The 20,891-nt window shown below is 38.7% G+C and overlaps 1 protein-coding gene across 2 annotated transcripts in view; it reads right to left on the reverse strand.

The window, feature by feature from the left end:
• Window positions 1–5,539: 5,539 nt before the first annotated feature.
• Window positions 5,540–20,891, reverse strand: part of GPC6 (glypican 6) — a 1,046,737-nt gene continuing 1,031,385 nt past the window's right edge. For both annotated transcript variants that reach the window (XM_081045970.1, XM_081045969.1), the window contains 2 exons: window positions 13,779–13,954; window positions 5,540–9,482 (listed from right to left, as the gene is read on the reverse strand). In XM_081045970.1, coding sequence (XP_080902096.1) covers window positions 9,280–9,482; window positions 13,779–13,954 — 379 coding nt within the window. In that variant the 3' untranslated portion in view covers window positions 5,540–9,279. The remainder of the gene's footprint in view (window positions 9,483–13,778; window positions 13,955–20,891) is intronic.

A 20,891-nucleotide genomic window follows, 5' to 3' on the forward strand; every position in this document is an offset into this window, starting at 1 on the left:
GTGTTTGTTTTTTTGTGACTGGTTTATTTCACTTAGCATGATATCTTCAAAGTTCCTCCATGTTGTAGCATGCATTAGAACTTCCTTTTTTAAAGGCTGAATAATTTTCCATTGTCTGTACATACCACATTTTCTTCATGCATCCATCTGTTGATGGACATCTATTTCTTGACTATTGTGAATAGCACTGCAATGAACATAGGAGTGCTAATATCTCTTCGGTATCTTATTTTTAATGTTTTTGGATATATGCCCGCAAGTATGGGATTGCTGGATCATATGACAATTCTATGTTTTTTTCCCCCTAAAGATTTTATTGGGGAAGGGGAATAGAACTTTATTGGGGAACGGCGTGTACTTCCAGGACTTTTTTCCAAGTCAAATCGTTTGTCCTTTCAATCTTAGTTGTGGAGGGTGCTGTTCAGCTTCAAGTTGTTGTCCTTTCAGTCTTAGTTGTGGAGGGCGTAGCTCAGCTCTAGGTTCAGTTGCCATTGCTAGTTGGAGGGGGCACAGCCCACCATCCCCTGTGGGAGTCGAACTGGCAACCTTGTGGTTGAGAGGACACGCTCCACCAACTGAGCCATCTGGGAGCTCAGCGGCAGCTCAGCTCAAGGTGCCGTGTTCAATCTTAGTTGCAGGGGGTGCTGCCCACCATCCCTTGTGGGAGTCAAGGAATTGAACTGGCAACCTTGTGATTGAGAGCCCACTGGCCCATGTGGGAATTGAACCGGCAGACTACGGAGTTCGGAACACAGAGCACCAACTGCCTGAGCCACTGGCTGGCCCCTATGTTTTGTTTTTTGAGGAAACTATATTGTTTTCCACAGTGGCTGCACCATTTTACATTCTCACTCATAGTCCACAAATGTTCCAATTTCTCTGCATCCTCGCCAACACTTTTTTAATTTTGTTTTATTGATAGTGGCCATCCCACTGAGTGCGAGGTGCTATCTCACTGTGGTTTTGATTTGCATCTCCCTAATAATTAGTGATGTTGCGCACCGTTTCCTGTGCTTGTTGGCATTCTCTGTGACTTCTTAAGTTTTTCATTAAATATCATTATTTTATATTGTCTGCATGGAGTCTTCCCTTTGAGAGGAGTCTTTCACAATGAAGGTTCAGAAAGGCTCAAATAAGTATAGGAAACATCATGTGTTTCAAATGGCACTAGATTTATATTCTTTTGTCTTTCTCCAGTTTTCCTCCTCCAGCCCAGACCTACGTAATCCTCCCTGCTCATGAGGCACTAAGAGGGCACAGATCGTAGGATGGCTCCAGACGAAGAAAGATTTTGGTCTCAGGGAAAGTCTTTTTTGTTCTTTCCCAGAGAAACCCATTTTGCTTGCACATTTCTCATGCGTCATCCTCTCTGTCTAATAGTATAGTACTCAGTGTAAAGTTTCCCCTTTTTCATTTCAAGCTGAAAAATAAACACATGCATAGAACCTGGGCTGATCTTTGGCTGTATAAAAATAGTGTTAATATGGTAATTGATATGCAATGGTTCAAGCAAACAAAAACCAATGAAGTCATCACTGTGTCACTAACAAGATTTTAATAAAACAGTTTGGGTGAAATTTCTTTGGCTGAATATAATTTGGGGACATCTAATTTTTCACATGCGGGCAACTCAGTTTACGCTGATTCATAATGTGTGATTCAGGAGCAGAGATGAATCAGAAGACTGTCAGGGTATCATTCTCCCAGACCCAATTTGGAAAAATTTGATACTGGGTTCCTGTGGCTGAACTATTGGGCTGGTTCTATAAATTAGTAAGAGGTATGTAGGAGTCAGAATGATTTACATTAAAGTTCTTAAGATTTGGATGGGCTGGGAGTGAGGGGAAGAAAAAGAAGAAAGGAGAGAAACATAGTGAGAAGAACTTGGCTCCACCAGGTGGCTTCACTGATCTATAAAATAGGGACAGTAATTTCTGTCTACTTCATGGAGGTATGATGAAGATTAAGAAAGAAAATGAACTTGAAAGCTCCATTTAGGGTGACATGTTTTATGTAAATAGAAGGCATTTTTAGATCAAGATAGAGAAATAATGTTTTGTAGACAAACCTATCTCTAACTTGATATTCACCCACCTTTCTGAAATGTGTAAAGATAACCTTTTTAACCGGGATAAAACCTGTAATCAATGATCCTGTATTCTCTCAGAGAAGGAGGGCAATGGCCCAAACCTTTTCATCAGGCATGAGATGGAATACAACAATAAAAGGAGTTTTAACTCCAGGAAGAAGAAAGGCAGAAGGGTACCTCATACTTTGGTCTAAATTTTAACTGAGAAAGCCATCACTGGGACTTCGATTTGGTTGGATCTTTAGTGATAAGGTCATAGCCTTTGCAAAATGTTGTAACAGTCAATTTAGTCAACAAAACAGCCAAACTGGTTGTCTGCTTGAATTGACTAATTGTTGTATTCTTTTGATTTATATTTTGGGTCCACTTGACTACCTGAATAAATGAATTATAAACGAGGCTCATGTATGGGAAGAGCACTGAGAGTTGGGTTTAGTACTGTGGATGATTTTCTGTCTGTGAATATGATGTTTAAGTCAAATATGCCAACAGGGGGAAAGCAGATTTGATACATATGTTCCTCCCCTAGGCATCAAACTTTGATTTATAGTGGTTTTAAGATCAAAACTATGAAAGGACCCAGAATTGGTAATTTATTTTCTTAGGATTTTAATTTTGAAAAAACGACAACAAAACAACAACAACAAAACAACTTAAACAGAAAGCAACGAAATGGTACTATGGCTTGGAATATAATTTTAATACATACCCTCTGTGCAAGTAAACATCAGTGGATTCCTGTTCATGTACTTGTTGACAATTCTAAGAACATCCTTGGGTAATTCGATTGAATTTGTAATAAAAACCCCAAATTATCTTTAGATACTGCCACTTTTCTGCTTAGTTGTTACAGATCTCAGTTCATATCACAGCCTAGCCTGTGTGACTGGGCAAGTTAATTAATCCCACTGTGCTTAAAAATGGACATTATTATTCCTACATCATAGAGACCCTATAAAGATGAAGTACATAAAGATATTAGCATAATTCCTTGCTAACACATGCTTTAAAATGTTAGTTAGTGTACCATCGGGGTGCTGTATAAGGATGAGTCCTTTCAGGGTTTTGGCTTCACCATTAAACTTAACATGGCTGTCACCATTTAGCTCTCCAACCATCTCCCACCACTGACAGCTCACTTACTAGTCCCCAGCCATGCCGGAGTACATGAAGATTATTCCTGAGCTGAGATCTTTGCATTTGCTTCTTTATCTGCCTTAAACTCTCTGTCCCCAGGTGAGTACATGGTTGTCTCCCTGCTGTCATTAGACCACAGCTTGGTTATCACTGGAGAGGCTCTCCTGGATCACTGATCAAAACGACAGTCTCCTCCTGAGTCACCATCTCATTTCCTGTTTCAGTTCCTTCATAGCACCTTCCACTTTCTGAAATCAACTTGTTTATCATTTACTACTTTGTGTTGTCTGTCTCTCCTCTACTAGAATATAAGCTGTCTGAGAGCAGAAATCTCATGTCTTGCTGTGGCACCCAGAACTGGGTTTGGCACATAATCAATTGCTCATTACATATCTTGAAAGAATGAATGACTATTATTGCCCAGGTCAACTTTTAAAAATCTTTTTATATTTTATTTAAAAATCCACAGACACTTGTTTTATTGAAAAGCATGGTAAATATTCTTCAGTTTGCCTCAAATTCAGTTTGTTAGTCTTCTTTCTGTTTCTCTCTAAATTTGAGCTCTCACAGGGTAAATGTCTATTTTCTTGCTCTGCTTTATATTTTAATGTGTGCGAAGGTATGAGCTCCTTAAGCAGGCGACAAAGGCACCGTCTAATTCCTCCTGGCTTTGTTATATGCCCCATTTATGAGCCAACAAAATATGTTTGCCCATGTCTTTATATCAGCAGATAAATGTGTCTATGGAATGGAAATGTATGTGTGCTAAATGGATTGAGAATGTCTATTTGAATAGACAAACTTGTGGCTACATTTTCTTTTAGCTCTCAAGAAAGAACACTCCATGTCTAATTTCCAGTACTTTACAAGTTCATATTTTAAAAATCAAGGTTACCTTTTATATTTGTGTGTATGTTTTGATTATATCTCAGTCAATTTATTCAAAGAGCAAGTGAAAATAAATATTGTTGTTGCCTGAAAAAAGTGTCTGTGGTTTTAATTATTTTTTTTTTCCCCTAAACCATTTGGATGTTTTTCCTTTCCATGAAATTGCTTTCACTTTATTTCCAAAAAGAATTTGTTATATTCTGGCTTTGTAGATAAAAGTATCCAAAAGTTCCTTAATTGTTTTGCAGAAATCACTTTTCTCCATAGAAACTGACATAGTCAAAATGTGAACTAAATTATAATATTGCTTACAGTTAAATGTTGCATTTTTGATATCTTTATATGGGTTCCTTTATTTAAGAGACCATTCTTGAAAAAAGCAATGTATTTGTAATAACAATAGTTAACTTTAGTAAAGAATGAATAGTTTCTAACTGGTTGTTTTGACAACTAGTGATTAGCAACTAGAGCAGGTTTAGCACAGAACAGGAGTTTAATAAATATTTGTTAAATAAATCTTTAGCATGTTATACAATATTTAGCATTCCTGAGAGCATAGAAACTTTCAGAAATACAAAAATGAATTCAATTCACTGAATTTGGGAATTGTTAGTTCTTTCCCATATTATTTTTCTGAACTCATTTATAAAGTATTGACATTTTATCTTAGAGAAGAAACCAATACCAAAGAAGAGAGAGATAGTATCTTCCATACATGCTTGGAAAGCTCTAAATATTCTTAAGTTTTCAAAGTTCATGATTTCAAATGCCAAGTGTACTTAGGTGAGTGGTACTGATTTAATCTGTGGTACTTTTTCTCTTCTTTTTAAATATTACATCTTCTAAAAAGGTCTCAAACGAAAAAATAAAAATCGAAATGTCTGAAATGTAGACAATGACAATAATTAAGAAAATGCAGAAAGGGCACTGGTAGATTTTTAAAAACTATTTTAATACAAGATTAATAGCAATTTTCTATCCAAATCAGAAATAAAAAATCTTAACCCAAATAATATTCATTTGACAGTCACATAAAATTTTAGGTTTGATTGGTGCACACACTTGTCCTGCATATATACTACGCATATGCACACAGAGACCTCATAATTAGGCCATCTTTAGGTTTCTTTTCATGGAAGTACCTCATTGTAAGGCCAGGTCACAGATTCCAGTAACTGTTCAGCTTTGAATGAGGTTGGGTCCACGCTGAGCTGAGTCCCCTTGCTGTAGCAAACCATGATATAGCAAGGCTCCAAAATGCATACAAATCAATACTCCATTTGTTAAGTTGGCCTAAAACTAAACACAGTCTAATGTCTCCACCAAGGAGGAACACACTGCAAATTTATACGATATGGTCTCCTTTACTCTTTTGCTGGCTAAGCTAAACTGCCTTTTTTATTTTATTATTTTTTTTTAAGTTAAAGTCAGGTCTGTTAGTGACTGTAAATAAATGAAAATGAGTTTCAATTTCTGCAAGTTTTGGGTAAGTAAAAACTTGCATTTGCTAACCCTCCCACCTTGAATCGAACCACCTGATAATTAGCCTCGCAAAGAGAAGTAACAAAAGAATCACAACTCAGGAATTTACTAAGTTTTTATTCCTCCTTGGGGACTTTAGTTGGTGTTCAGTGTGTAGCCAAAACATGTACGTAATGGCTAAAGAATTAAAGTAGGCTAATGTCTACAGCAGGGAATATAAATTAAATAGCCAGGTTCTGCATCCAATAATATTTTCAGTGTGTTTGAATTATAGAATGTTATTTTTATAATTACTACTGCTTGTCAATGAACAATAGTGTTTTTCAGTGTAGACAAAGTAGTATTTTCTATCCCTTACAAGTAAAGCAGGTAATAGATACTCATTCGGGTAAGTCACTGTAAGGGAGTCAGATTGCTATTGCTAAGGTCGTTATACGATGGCTATAATCAAAGTACCGACTTGACCTTCATTGAAATGACAGAAGGTAGTCATGGCTGTCCTTCAATACAGAACTGTAAGCAGAGCTCTAATTCATGAATTTGGAATTCATTCTTCTCTGCTAAAGACGTTAGCCTCTGTTTAGGTTTTGTTATAACACAGACCAAGTATAATATACACCAATTACAGACGTGTATTTCTGTTAGAAAAATACATATTATAACTAAACATGTAAATAGAGGCACTTCAATAAGCTAAGTGTTTGCAGTTATGAGCGTCACCCGACAATTTCTAGTGTCGATTTCAGTGAGCCCATTCCCCTCTACTCATAATAGAGGTTATGATGTCATTACAGAATTTAGGGGACATTAAAGCAAATGAGGGTAGAGCATGAAAAATAATGGAGCATTGTTGCTTCCGCTATCACAATGCTGAAATGAGAGAAATTGATTTGGCCATGGGTGGGGTGGGGTGAGATTCCAAAATACTTACTGAAATCGGGTAACTAGATTAAACTAATTCCCATAGGGGGAAAAAAAATTCTCATGTTAAATTACTCTGAAAATCATGACACACTAAGGTGATGATTTAAAAACAAAAAGTACAATTTGAATATTATTTTGACCACATCCATGCAGGTGACTAATATTGTGGCATCATTAACTGATAGTCATTTCAGCTCTCTGCCTGGCTCATGTGGATCACGATATCTCATTAATATGAGTACCATTGATAATGAAGGTGTTGAAACAAATGCAGCAGGCATTTATCTATTATCAGTGTGTTTAGTGTGTACAGAATATGAGTTCACTTTCATTAATATAATGTGTATTCATATACATGCACAAAACCCTTTGGGGGTGAAAGCACAGGGGAAACAAAACATTTTGATCTATTTCATAAAAGACAAGGCAGAAACATTTTTCAAATGAAAGACTTGGAATTTAAAACCATAAAAACAAGTTATTACTCAACTATTCTGGAAAATCGAGGTTGATTTAATTTGTATTACACGTTAATTATTGGAGAAAGACAATACTGATTTCTGAACATACAACGAAATGAGCAACATAAATGATCGGTCCTTCATAGAGATGTTTTATGTGTAATTGGTGACAGGAAGCTGATGTTTGGCAGTGAAATGGATGGTCTTCTAGAAGGATGTGATGCTGAATTAGGTTAAGTGTTAATTTCATAAAGAGTTAAATGAAAAGATGCCACAAAGTCTCTCAGAATCCTACATTTCATATTTCATTAGGCATAAAATAGCAATAGATGTTTCTACATACTTTCAGTTTCGTAAAAGTGCTCAATTATACTTAATACTATTGTGCCGCATATGTTCTACTTAAATGTGATGACTAAATCAATAACTAATTATAATTTTGATGAGAATGCACATTGAAAAATACCATTTACGTGTCATTACTGTCAATGGGTTAATTAAAATGTGACTGGTATACTATGGTGTCTCAAAACATTGCTTTTCCCAATGCATCATAAAAACCAGGAAACACATGGATAGCCAACTGTATTCATAAAGCCCCAGTTTGGTTTATTTTGCTTCTCTTTGTCAGGGGGAGCATAGGACCTGTCTTTGGCACACTTGGTAGATCATTTAGTCTGTGGCTCTAAATTGGCCTTTTGCATTAGGACGTATTTCCAAGTGCCAAGCAGGAACCCTAGGCTGAAGGCGTTGTACATGAAAGCAATGGTTTTGCATGAATAACACATTTTATTACGCATTCAGTTTCCATTACCAGTGAAGTCCTGCACACCCATGGCTTTCCCCGTGAGCTTGGTATAGTCTGGAGCACCCAGGACAAAGCACGCTCATGCAAAAAGGGTGTGCCCTGGCAAACTTTTAATAAATGGACAGTTAGATACGTAAAAAGTTCGCTTTCTTGATTGTTGGTGCTCATAGATCACTGAGGAATCCCTTCTCTGAGCAGCACAAAACAAGAAGAGCTGGTTGACAAAACATTTTCGTTACAAAGGTGTGTCAACCCTGAGCTTAGAATTAAGAAGTTAAAATCTGTGATTTATATATATATATAGATATAAAAATAGATGATCATACTAAGACTAAAAAAGTGAAAGAAATCTCCATGTCAATACTATATATATAATTTTTTGTCTTGACTTTCATTGTTGTGAGTTATTTTGTAAGAGAATGCCCTTGTGATGCAGAAACCAATTGACACAAAGCAAATATTTAAAAATGTAAACTCATTTATGAATTGAGTTGCTTAATAGTTCATTAAAATAACTCTTCTTTTGGGAGTGTAACGAGCACAGAGGCAGAAACATCGAATTAATGTCCAACCTGTGGCTAAAGCAAAGTCATTGTATTGTTGAAAATTATTTTCAATTCAGACCCTTGAGGATGAGTTGGTGGGGGTGTCCACTAGTAAATGAAGATGGAGGGGAAAATCTGTGCCAATTGGATACAGTGGACAAACAGTAAGAAAATTAATGAGAACAACGGTGCCATTACTGCAATTGAAATTGGGCCGGGTAAGAGAGAGGAGCTGAGTTGTAGCAATTTTTTGCTCTCATGTTAAAGATAGAATTCTGAAGTTAGTATCTGTACCTCTGAATCAGTTTGGTATAGTGTGTTTAGAGTGCAAGATGATTGCTCCAAGACAACAGTGTATTTTCACTACATTAAAAAACTTTCAACTTTCTCCCCATAGCATTTTGTAAACCCAATTAGTCACAGTAAAGCTTACACTGGGAGCTGCCTGACAATGCTGAACTTATAGCGTTAAAGCTCTTTTATTTTCCTCTCTTGTTTGCTTTTCCATTGAAAATGCAGTTGTCTTGGGGCTTGGCCTGATTTTACAAAGAATTTTATTTTATTCCTATGTTTTTGTTGTTTCAATGGGATAAAACAAAACAAAACAAAACAAAAACAACAAAATACTCACAACGTGAGATTCCTTTACTTCTGCAGCATAAAAGCAAATGAAGGTAAGAAAGTCTCCTGGTACGAAAGATTTGAGTAAGAATTGTCTAGAATAAACAAGGTCTTCACAGATAGTGAAGGAAAGGGGAAGCAGTCCAGTCTGGCACCCGGTACTCTTTGGGAAAACAAAAAGGGAGGCAGAGTGCAGTACTGCTCTCTTCTCATAGAAAACAGTAAGTTTTTGTGGCATGGTCCATTGTCCAAGAGTGTAAGAAAAGAAGTGTGTTGGCTGTTCAGATAGCTAAAATGCAGTTTCATCTGACCAAAAACCCAGGATTATCTGCACAGTCTCTGCAGTACCAGGACAATACAGACGAGAGATGCTGAGAGCAGGGAGTAGCCGAGCTGGGCAGCAGAAGAGTCTACTTCTCTCCGGTCGGGATCAACTGCAGGGGCCTCTGTGGTGACAAACTCAAACTCCGTGGGACACACGTCATCCATGCACCCACTGCCACTCCCTGAGCCACTAGATTCATCACCTGGTGTGGACAGATTGACAAAGAAAGTTAGATCACAACCTGGAAAGACTGGAGGCGTGCAACAGATTTGGGCATGGTGGCGGAAGGGGACATCTCTCCATCGAAGGATTGCCCATCCCACCCTGATGGGTTTGCTTTTAATAGGCAGGTTTGTGATAGGTGGGAGGACTGTATCAAAATAGATGTCTGAAACAGTATTAGTTGATATCCAGCATTACCCAACTAAGGAACATGTGAATCTCAGATCTAAGGAGAAGCCATAATTACCACGCTGGCATTTGAAAGTATTTCTTATTCTGGCTAATATTTAAATTACTTTAAGAAATTCCATTCTTTGCTCTTTTTGTACCTGAGAGGCATTGTTCTTAGCAGTTATCATGCTTTTATAAAGGATTTTGAAAGGATTTTTGGAGTAAGGAGGAGTAATAGTAAAGTAATAAGAGGAAAACAAACACTGCAAGTGGGCAAGTGGGCAGTCAGAGGAGCACAGCACACAGCTGTGAAAGGCACATATTATTATTACTCTATTCCCTTCTTAAGAGCAACGATGGACTTCTTCTCACACAGCCTCTCCCTTAAACCAGCATTGACTGACTGTGACTTGTAGGCCAATTTGGTCTGCTGTTTGTTTTTGTATGGCCCAAGACCCAAGAATGGCTTTTATATTTTCAAGTGTTTTAAAAAGCATCAAATAAAAAACAATGTTTTTGTGACCTGTAAAAAGTATGTATATGAAATGTAAACCTCAGTATTGATATATAAAATTATAATGGAATGCAGTGACACCCGTTCACTTATACATTGTCTAATTCTGTGTTCACATACGGCCTTCTAAGCTGAACATATTTAATATCTAACCTGTTACAAAAAAAGTTTGCCATTTCTTGCTGGACACCAATGCCCACAGAGTATGTGGTCTTAGTGCAGTGTCTTCCTGAAACAAAGGGTCCTTATGACTTTGATTAAATTTAGTTTTAAATCCTAGCTCTAGAAATCGTATCTCTCTCTTTCTATGTCTCTCAGAGACCTAGCTTTTCCCCTAGATAATCAGCAACCCCCGAGGTGCAGAAGACAGTAGCCCGTACCTGACTATTGGTCACAGGGTCTGGACTTCTGGCAGGACAAAGATAACACCTTGACCTGAGTTAGGTTCCAGCTCCTGAGCCCTAAAGTGGAATGACCCCCTGGGTACTTTTCATGAGACTGGACAGAGGGACTCCAGAAGAGACCTCAGAACTGTCCTCAAGACCTGAAGAAATGGTTCATTACCCTTACCTCACCTCTGACCGATCAGCTCCTAACACAATCCCGACCCCCTAAACCCATGGTGTCTTGTGATTTGTTCTTAAGAGCAATAGCTCCCCTGTGTCTCTGGGCTTATTGCCATTTCCTTAAGCAAACCTCTAGTTTCTTTGCTGCAAACTTTTGTTTGGGTCTCCTTTGGCTTTGATGCCTGCAGGCAAATGAACCCTTTGAGTTGGGTAACATTCCCTGCTGGCCCAATATGTCCCTTAGGTCTGCTCTAGTCCCAATGCTTGGTTTCTTTTTGTTTCATGAACCCTGTGTCTCAGACCTGGGTCCCAGAACAGGCTCCATCAATTGCTAGCTGTGTGCAATTGTGTTATTTACTGGTTTTCTCGTTTCCTGTTAGTCCCCTCCAAGAGAATGTAAACTTGTTGAAGGCAGAGGCTTTGTGTAACTGTTCAATTCTGATTCCTACTGCCTTTAGCAGTCCCTGGCATACAGCAGATGCTCAGTAAATACTTGTTGAATAAATGCGCCTTGGGCAGCTTACTCGGCTTCTGTGGGTGTCATCATCTCCACATAAGGACAATAACATTTACCTTGCAGAGTATGTGTGAAGATAACCCGAGAAAATGTGTGAGGACACCAAACCCAGTGCTTGTAGTGATGCCTGATGGAAAAAATATGGTTCCTACCACAAAGGCAACCTAGAGTTTAACTTGCCATATTTTATTTAAGTAAACTAGGGCAAGCCAGTTACCATAGGCCAAGGCTCTGGTTCTTCTTCTGTAAAATGAGAATAATCCCATCCTTTTGCATAATTGTTATGGGGTATAAATGAGATAAGGTTGCTGGGAGGACTCAGGAAACTGAAAACCTGGTCATGACATTTGCTATTTCCCCCACTTGCTCAGTGATTCCATCTAATAGCCCCAAATTCCTTCCTGCTGGCCTGAAATGGTGATATATTTGTGAAACTGCTCGTGAAAGACTGGTACCATCTTGGTTACTTGATGCTACTTAAATAAAGCCAAGAAAATGCAGGGTCTCTTCTAATGTCTCCTGAATGAGAAATTTTTTGTAACGGGCCATCTAAATATCAGACAAAATCACTTGAATACACTACACCAGGTTCTTAACATTTTCTCTGATTTAGCTTTAGTGGCCTTCACAAGGGGGTAAAATGCCCATTAATTAAATTCACAGATATCAGAATTGCTAAGGGGATTTTGTTCTAAATATTAGTATTATGAACAAGGAGTAATATAACCTTTACAAAGATATTATTAAAGTGATTTAGAATATTAAAAATATGATAAGCAAATAATGAAAAGAGATTCCAGCTGAGAAAACTAATGGCCCCATCTCGTTCTGAAAACGAATCACAAATGAAAGTATTTAAAGGGTGATTTTTTTAAAATGTCAAAAGCAATATAGGTGATGATGGCGGGAAGATATGATAATGGTATGTATGGCAGACACTATCCTAAAATAAAGGGTCAAATTTGGTGCTTGGGTTAGACTTACGGGATGCTCTTAGAGATTGCTGATTTTCATTTTCTTTTGAGGGGAAATGAAGCAAAATCTCTTTTCAAGGATATTCCTTAAACATGGCAGATTGACATGTATATAACCTTGTTAGGTAAGAGAGTAGAGAAACAAGGCCAACATCAACTAATTCTTATGTATCTTGAATAACTTAATCCAGATAATAAAGCATTTTGTTAGCTAGCGAAGACCTAATGGATAAATTGCAATGAGCAAGGCTAGGAAATGAGCAAGGGAAAAGCAGAAATGGTAAAAACCTTGTGTAATGTTCTCTTCTGAAGAGAAAAGGAGAGGCTTAGTAAAGAGAAAGAGAAATAATGGGATGACTCTGGGAAATGTTATAACAATAAAGTCTATTGGGTTGGCAATTATTCTGCATTTAGAAAATTAATTTTTGAGTTATTTAAAATGGAATAAAGCACTAAAAATTTTCTGCAGGGGACGACTCAGTAGGAAGATGGCTAACACTTAGAGGGCTTAATGTCTTCCATCTGTAACTTCTTTCTGTCTCATTAATTCAAGCACATAAGCATCATCTTTTGCTTCAGTGACCAAATTACAGAATCGCTGGCAACTGCAGATCTTATGTTCAAGAAATCTTTTCCTGAGAACTCTCTCTGCAAGAGTACTTACTTAAAAGAAAACAAAAACAACGAACAAACAAACAAACAAACAAACAAACAAAAAACTTGCCTTAATATGCACCTTGAAACCATTTAGGCAAAACTCAAATATAATAGTTTCATGTCAGTATTCACTTAGTAGCCTTTCAAATCACTTCTGATGCTTTTGTGATATTTAATAAAATAGTCAAGTATACTAATGCATTAACATTTTACTATTTCTCTCAATATTTTAGCTACAAAGTCAGTAGTCCCTGTATGTGTATGAATGGATAGAGAGAGAACAAGTACAGTTGAATTCATGGCACCTGAGATATTATCTTTGCTCCTTTAAATATGGCTTCCAATGAACTTCCCAATAACCTTTTAGGTAAGTTTGCTTCCCATTCTATAGAAGAAGAACCTGAGACTCAAGCAATAATTTGTTAAAGACCCCAGTTCATGGTTGATAGAACAGGGATTCCAGCTCAGCCTTGTCTGAGCAATCTTTAGAACATTCTTCTTTTGGTGGTTGGCGGTGATGGGAGAGGGCAGAAGTTTGGGGCAGAGACATGAATGCTGTTGGGGAAATGAGGAAGTGAAAACATTACTTTGTTGCTTTATCAAGAACGAATCAACTGGCTGATGAAACTCAATTTTAGTTTTGGTATGGCTGAAGACAATCCACTGAAATGGTTTCTTAAGGCCAGTTATGATTTTAGTAGTATCCTAAGTTTTGTGGATCAGAGCTCTCTGTCCAAAGGACTATAAACAGTTTTGCAGATTGGGCAAGAATGATACAAGCTAAAAGGTGCACATTGCTCTTGAAGAGAAATGATGTATAATCTTCCACAACCGTTTTTCATTCTAGAGGTGACTAGTACTGTTAGGATGTTCTTACTTGTGTCCTGAAAGTTGACATCATTGCCATTGTATGCATTTTTTAGTTTGTTGGTCATTACACGGAGAGCCATGATCTGCTGCCTGATGAAAGTGTCGGGCCGAGTGATGTCCACATCCACCTCAGGGTTGTTGATCTGGTTGGTGAGTCCATCATTCATAATTTCAGGCAAGTACCTGAAGGGCACAGAGGGAGAGAACAGATGAGGGTGAGGCAGGAGGGACCTCGGATTCTGCCATACTGTTTCTAACAGTGAGCCAAAAAGTTGGCAAAAACTGGGCTCAGTTCCTGGAAAAAAGGCCAAAGTAAAAGTATGAAATAAATTTTCTCGGAGGAGAGATGGCTACAGTGGCCTCAGACTAGTTTTTGAAATGGCACTGAATTCTGAGGTAGGCTTGCCTACAAATGAATGCACAAATGGGGACTTACAGAATTTGATGTAATGAACTATTTCTCTCTCCATCCCAAGTGTTAGATATTTGAGTGAAGGACTTGATACCTTCCTCAGCTCGCCTGTTAACTTTGCTAGTAAGAACTGAACTTGTAGATTCAATATGATCTTAGAGCATTCTCTCCTACGAGGATGCTCTTTCTCCCCTGAGGAGCCGGACCTCAGATTTTAATCAGAAGAAACTTGTGGATATAAAACAAACATCTTTGGAAAATTTGAGGAGTCACCAGGGATTACTGGAATATTTGAGGTGTCCATTAGGGTTTTTATTTTGTAATAAAATCTTGGGTCTAATTCAATATTGGGTAAAATCTAACGGTTCTAATTCTAAATAATCTAATTTTCTTAGTTGTACTAAAATGGCAAATTTGTACTATTTCTTTTACTTGTACTAAAATGTCAAAATTGTCAGTCACTCCACATCAACTGCTTAAATTGTCTAGGTGCATTTATACCAGGGGAGACTAATGATCTCAGAAAAGTGCTTGGAGCCCTCTCTGACTGCTTACTCTCATGACCTGTCAGTTTTTGTCCTCCTACTCTTCTTCTCACAAAACTTCCCCCATCTGCTTCTTCTCTCCTATTTCATGTGTCCCTCTTTGGAGTACAGACAGCTACAGCAGCCTCAACCTGACTTCCCAATTCTGTCTTTGCTTTCTAGTGCATTCTGCACTTGCTGTCTGATTAATCTTCATAAAAGAGTAGCTAATGTCCATCGAGGACTTACTAAAGCCAGGCACTCTGCCAAGTACTTTACATACATTTTACAATTCAGTTTCCCAGCAAATCTATGAGGTAGTACTATTTTTATCCCCATTTTGTAAAGTGGAAAACTGAGACTTACTGAGGAAAAGTAATTGTGTAAATTCACAGAGCTAATAGATGGCGGAACTATGAGTAAAGCATGGCCAGTCTAACTTCAGAGCCATGTGCTCAAATACTGCACCATACTGCCTGGTCAATCATAAGCTACGATTCACACTTTATACCTCTGCAATCAAAGCCCATATCCATCTAATGTTTACTTTCTTATGCTGCAACACTCCCTTCAATGGACCTCTCTTGCCTTATGGAATCTATTCCCTGTATACATTTTATGATTGCCTACATTACACTTTCTCATTTAAGTCCCTTGAAGGCCCAGGTCAATCCTCACTTTCTCCTTAAGATATCTTCCAGCTGTTCGGGATCTGCCCATCCTTTTGCCCATCCTTTTGTAGGGCTGCCACGTTCGGCAGGGCATTTTGTGCACTGCATAAAGTTACCTGCTGAAGGAATGAGTCGGGGATGGAATCCAGCCTGAATTTTGTGCCCAGAGAGCCATGCACCTGCAGGGTACCATTCACCAAAAGAGACACCTTTTTCTTTTCTTTTATTGGAATCCTTCTGTTTTAGAAAATTTCAACATATACCAAAGGAGAGATAATAGTATAATGAACCTCATGTATCCATCTGGGTGCATTTTTTTTCTAATTTCTACAAAGGTTCTATATTTGTCAGTGTCCTGGTAAGAAACAGGGGTAATAAAGAGAGTTTAAAGAAGAGACTATTTACAAAGGTGTGGGTAAGGTTAAAGGAAACCAGCATAGGGTGGAAAAATCACAGACAGGGGCCAAATGACACAGCAACTGCCAAACCAAAGCCCATCATTAGGGAGGGAGCTGAGAGAAGGATACCCTGACCTCTGTAGTCCCTCCTTCTGACCTCTGGCTACTACCTCCCATTGGCTGAGCCCAAGTGGAAACCAGCAAGCAAGGGGACCCAGGTGATGCCGTTGGTAGAGGTTCTCCTTTAGGGCACAGACCAAGGTGGAAGGATGAAAAGTGGATATCAAGGGATTCAAGACATCCAGCACAGTAGACTGGTACAGCCCTGCCTAATTGCTATTATTATCATTCTTTTATGCCTCTACTACTGTTGCTTGAAAGCCTAAAAAAAAACTCCCTTTCTCCTATTTTGTCCTTCTGGTTTACATGTTCTTGTACAATATACTTACTTATGCTTAAAATTCTTCCCCTTCCTGCAGGTAATTTTCCAAGTTACAGAAACCAAAGGCTCTACCCATCAGTCTCCAAAAGAAGAAATAGAAACACACAGAGAAACTTATATTTATGCCATTTTTTCAGGTAGTGAAGTCTTATGCATGATGTATTTGTGTATGAATTAGCTTACTCATTTTAAATCGGATGTCCCCCAAATAAGCTCTATGTCTTCATCCATATCTTGAACAAAATTGACCTCACAATGTTCACTACATAATGAATAATAAAACACATGGGTGCATTGCAAATTCTTTTCCATAAAGCTTCACAGTACTTACTGCCCTAAAAAAAAGTCCTAATTAAAATTTGAAAAAAGATACGGAACTATTATAGCTGTATTTTTTTTCAGGGAAGCAGAACCTCTATGCTAGTATATCTGGGATACTCATAAATTCTTGTTAGAGTCTGAGATTGTCTTCCTGATACAATTTCTAAACTGTGACATTAGATTGACCATTACTGACATTCCATCGTATGCACTGGGCTCCATGAGCTCTACCTAATTATTAAAGCCTGTTGGAATAAATGGCAGCAAGTGCAGGGCACCCTTTGCTGGCACTGGAGTTGACAGGAGCTGAAAGGTGACCGTTGGTTCTGGTGTTGGCTCTCGACATTTAGGACAATGATTCCTGCAGCTGGACCTGTGCTGAGTCAGAGGAGAGCTTTGTTTCTTTCAGATAGTGTGTGTGCTGCATGGCTTGCAGAGACTCATTTATCAGGAGCTGACTGCGATAGCTTACATTGGGAATGCTCCCCCTGGGAGTGTGAGTATCGAGGAACAATAAGAGGCTGCCAAATACACCCAGCCTCTAACTGTGCCTATTGACGCTCAGCCACTTACAATAAAAACAAGGAACAATGCACCCGTGTCCTCAAGAACCTTTTCTCCTTTCGATGTATTCAAAGGTAACTTTAGACACAATGTGGAAACTTCAACCAAAAATCACAGCTGAAAAAGAAAATGGCCATTTGTCACTCCAGAGTATATCCTGAGGCCAAATCTGTGGATGTCCAAAGAATACCCTGAAGGATCTATGGAAGCCCAGGTCAGCACCAGGACCCATGAGACCAATTACTTGTTACCTCTCATGTTTGATCTCTTTCCATAACAATCATATCCTGCAAGAATGGATGTCATTTTGAGCTCATACTATTCTTCCCTTTATTAGATTTTGCACCAGCTCTTCAGCATCACATCATTCTATTTTTACACCCTCACAATTCTGGGAGACACGGGAAAGAAGGAGAATCTTGCAACAGATAGCTCAGGTTCTGAGGATGGATCCCCATTTATCTGGGGCAGGGAGAACCCAGAAATGAGGACAAACAGGGGTGTCATTTGTCAGTGCTTCAAGCTGTGATGTGGAAGGTGGGTGGCATTCATGAAGAGTCAGGCATAGCTTCCCCATTTTGGTTACTTTTTCTTTTGCAAGAGCATGTATAAGAACTAAATCTTTGGCAGTTGTGCAGAATTTTTTTTCACATCTGCTATGGTCTGAATCTTTGTGTTCCTTCCATATTCATATGTTGAAAAACTAATGCTCAAGGTGATGGTATTATGAGATAGGGCCTTTGGGAAATGATTAGGTCTTGAGGGTGGAGCCCTCATGATTGGGATTAGTGTCCTTATAAAAGAGACTCCAGAGAGCTTGTTTTGCCCCTTTGACCACGTGATGACACAATGAGAAGTCTGTGACTCAGAAGAGGGCTCTCAACCGAACATTCTGATCTTGAACTTCCAGCCTCCAGAACTGTGAGAAATAAATTTCTGTTGTTTATAAGCTACTCGGTCTGTGGTATTTTGCTATGGCAGCCAGAACAGACTAAGACATCTAATTTCATATTGTTGATGTAGGCTTTCTTGATCATATTGAAACATGGCTGATTAGGGTGGAAAAGTCCCATGGGAATGTAGGGGGACAGATATAGTCAACCTTGTGGATGGCGGCGGTCTCTGTGCTGGGACCCTCTCTGACCGAGTTGACAGCCTCTGTCACCTGAGAGACATTAAACCTGAGAAACAAAGACTTGTCCCCACAGAAGTTTCTCACTGGCCAGCCACAGTTCCTGTCATTGCCACTATTCCAAATCCCTCCTTTCAGTTGAGCTGATGCTTTGAGAAAGACCCTGTTGATCTCTCAATGTGCTTGCTGGGAGGAGAGACATGTTCACTTATTCATATCTCTCATCATCAAGTTAATGCTGGTAGTTGTTCTGATGGAAGTAGCTGCCCAGGGAGGGAAAGGGACATACAACTGTAAAGATTTAACGGGATTTGAAAGCTGGTAAAGTCTGAGATATGAGGCACTTATAAGGAAGGTTAGCTTGGTGGTACCCAATGGAGTTGGCAAAAGTCCAAGTGGTCAGGAATGGGGAGAAATGGGGTCCTTAGGTGTTGGCTTGGGTGTATTTTCGGGGGCCGGGTCTGACACTTCCTTTGCTCCAGGCACACTGGGAAAAAGACTGCAAAAGTGTTTCAGTCTTGTTTATTGCCACGAGTGAGCTCCATTCGATACCTGTCTCTATAGCAATTTCTAATTCTAAGCTACCTATTCATTCACCTTCAGTGCGTTTAAGAGTTTTACTAATGTAAGTAGATGTAATACCAAAACAGGTCCAAAATTCCTTGTCTGCAGTTTCAAAATTCAAAAATCTCCAGTTATTTTCTGCAATCCATTTGTTTCCAAAACTTGATCTAAACTGAAATGAGGTTAATTGTAGTCCTCATTTATTAATACATTGTGCTGCAGACATTTAAAGTATTTGATTGTGAGTTGCAGTCACAGACTCCATTGGGAGTACTTTCTAAAATCTAAAAAAAAAAAAGAAAATTATGCTCTGTGACGATTTTCTAAAATATAAACAATTTTGAATTCTGAGACACATATTATCCCAAAGATCTCAAATAAGGGATGGTGAACCGATGGTTTCCACAACCTCTTTCAGAAGCTTTCTTAAAATATAAGTTTTTAAACGTCACATCCATTACAATGGTTGTTATTGAAAAACAAAAAAAAAAAAATCCAAAACATAAAGTTACAAGTGTTGGTGAGGATGTGGAATGTTGTGTACATGTCTGTCGTTCAGCTTTCCACTGCCAAGGCATCCACTTCAAAAGACATCCACCTTGAAGGAACATAATGCCAGTTGTATGACACAGTTGCTAGCGAAACGATCAGAAAAGGAGCTGGGCCAGCCCCGTTTATGAAGGAACCCTTTCAGAAAGCCCTTGGTAACTGAAGTAACTGATCACTTGCTAACCATACATCTCCCTTCCCATGCTCTAATTCAAGCTTGGATGCTTTAAACTAGCCCTCGAAACCCTGGGCACCTCGCCCTCAGACCCTAACAAAGGCAGCCACATGTGTGTTCTCTCTCTCTCCATCTCTCTCACTATGACTGGACTGTGTGGCTCTCAGGTATACCATGTGCCCTTCAGGACCTATAAGTAACAAATCTTGTTCCTCAAAGTTCCCTTGATGGTTTCTTGATGAAGAGCACCCTGTGATTATAATAAGACCCACAAGAGCAAACCCAGCTGTAAATCAGGGCCCTGGTGGGGGAAATGTCTGTGGGACTTGCTAAGAGTGATGTGTAACTAGGCCAGCGCAGCAGGCATTCTTAACTGAAGGTGATGCCATCAATAGGTTCCGGACGGATGGAACATGGGGAAATTGGAACTCTTGTGTATTGCTGGAGGGAATGTAAAATGGTGTAGGCACTGTGGAAAATAGTATGGCAGTTCCTGAAAAAGTTAAACAAAATTCCCATATAATCCAGCAGTTCCACTTCTGGAATTTTTAGTACAAAAGAATTGAAAGCAAGTACTTGAGCAGCTATTCACAACAGCCAAAAGGTGGAAGCAACTCTAGTATCCATCAATAGATGAATACATAAGCAAAATGTGGTATATATATGTACTACATTCAGCCTTGAAAGGAAGGACATTCTGACACATGCTACAACATGGTTGTGACAGAGACATTGAAACAGAGACATTGTGCTAATAAGCCAGTCACAAAAGGACAAATATTGTACAATTCCACTTATCTGAAGTACCTGGAATCGTCAAATTCATAAAGACAGAAAGTAGAATATTGGTTGCCAGGGGCTCGGGGAGGGAAGAGTGAGGAATTAGTGTTTAATGGGTGCAGAGATTCCGTTTAGGAAGATGAAAAATGGATGGATGGTGGTCCTAGTGTACAATAAGTGCATGTATTTTACACCACTGAACTACACTTAAAAATGGTGAAAATGGTAAATTTTGTTATGTATGTTTTACCACAATTAAAAAAAAAACTGTTTTAAGTATAACCTTTCTGAAGTTCTTGATATAGATTGCTTTCTTCCCTTTCCATTTTTCCTCACTACAAAGTGGAATTACTCAAAGCATGCTGTGATTTTATGCTTTAAGGGAATTTATAAATTCTTGAATACTCTTAAACTAGAGCTGTCTGTGGTATTAGGTATTTCAAAGAGACGTGACACTGAGATAAGGTCAAAGGCACAGAGACTGACTGAGGACACCTGAGATTGCTCTGGGACCCAGCAGCGTGATTGTGGGCAAGTCACTTAGCCACTTTATAGAATTATTTTAATATTTATATGAATAACACCTTA

Source organism: Rhinolophus hipposideros (genome assembly GCF_964194185.1).
Source record: "Rhinolophus hipposideros genome assembly, chromosome: 4".
Taxonomy (NCBI): domain Eukaryota; kingdom Metazoa; phylum Chordata; class Mammalia; order Chiroptera; family Rhinolophidae; genus Rhinolophus; species Rhinolophus hipposideros.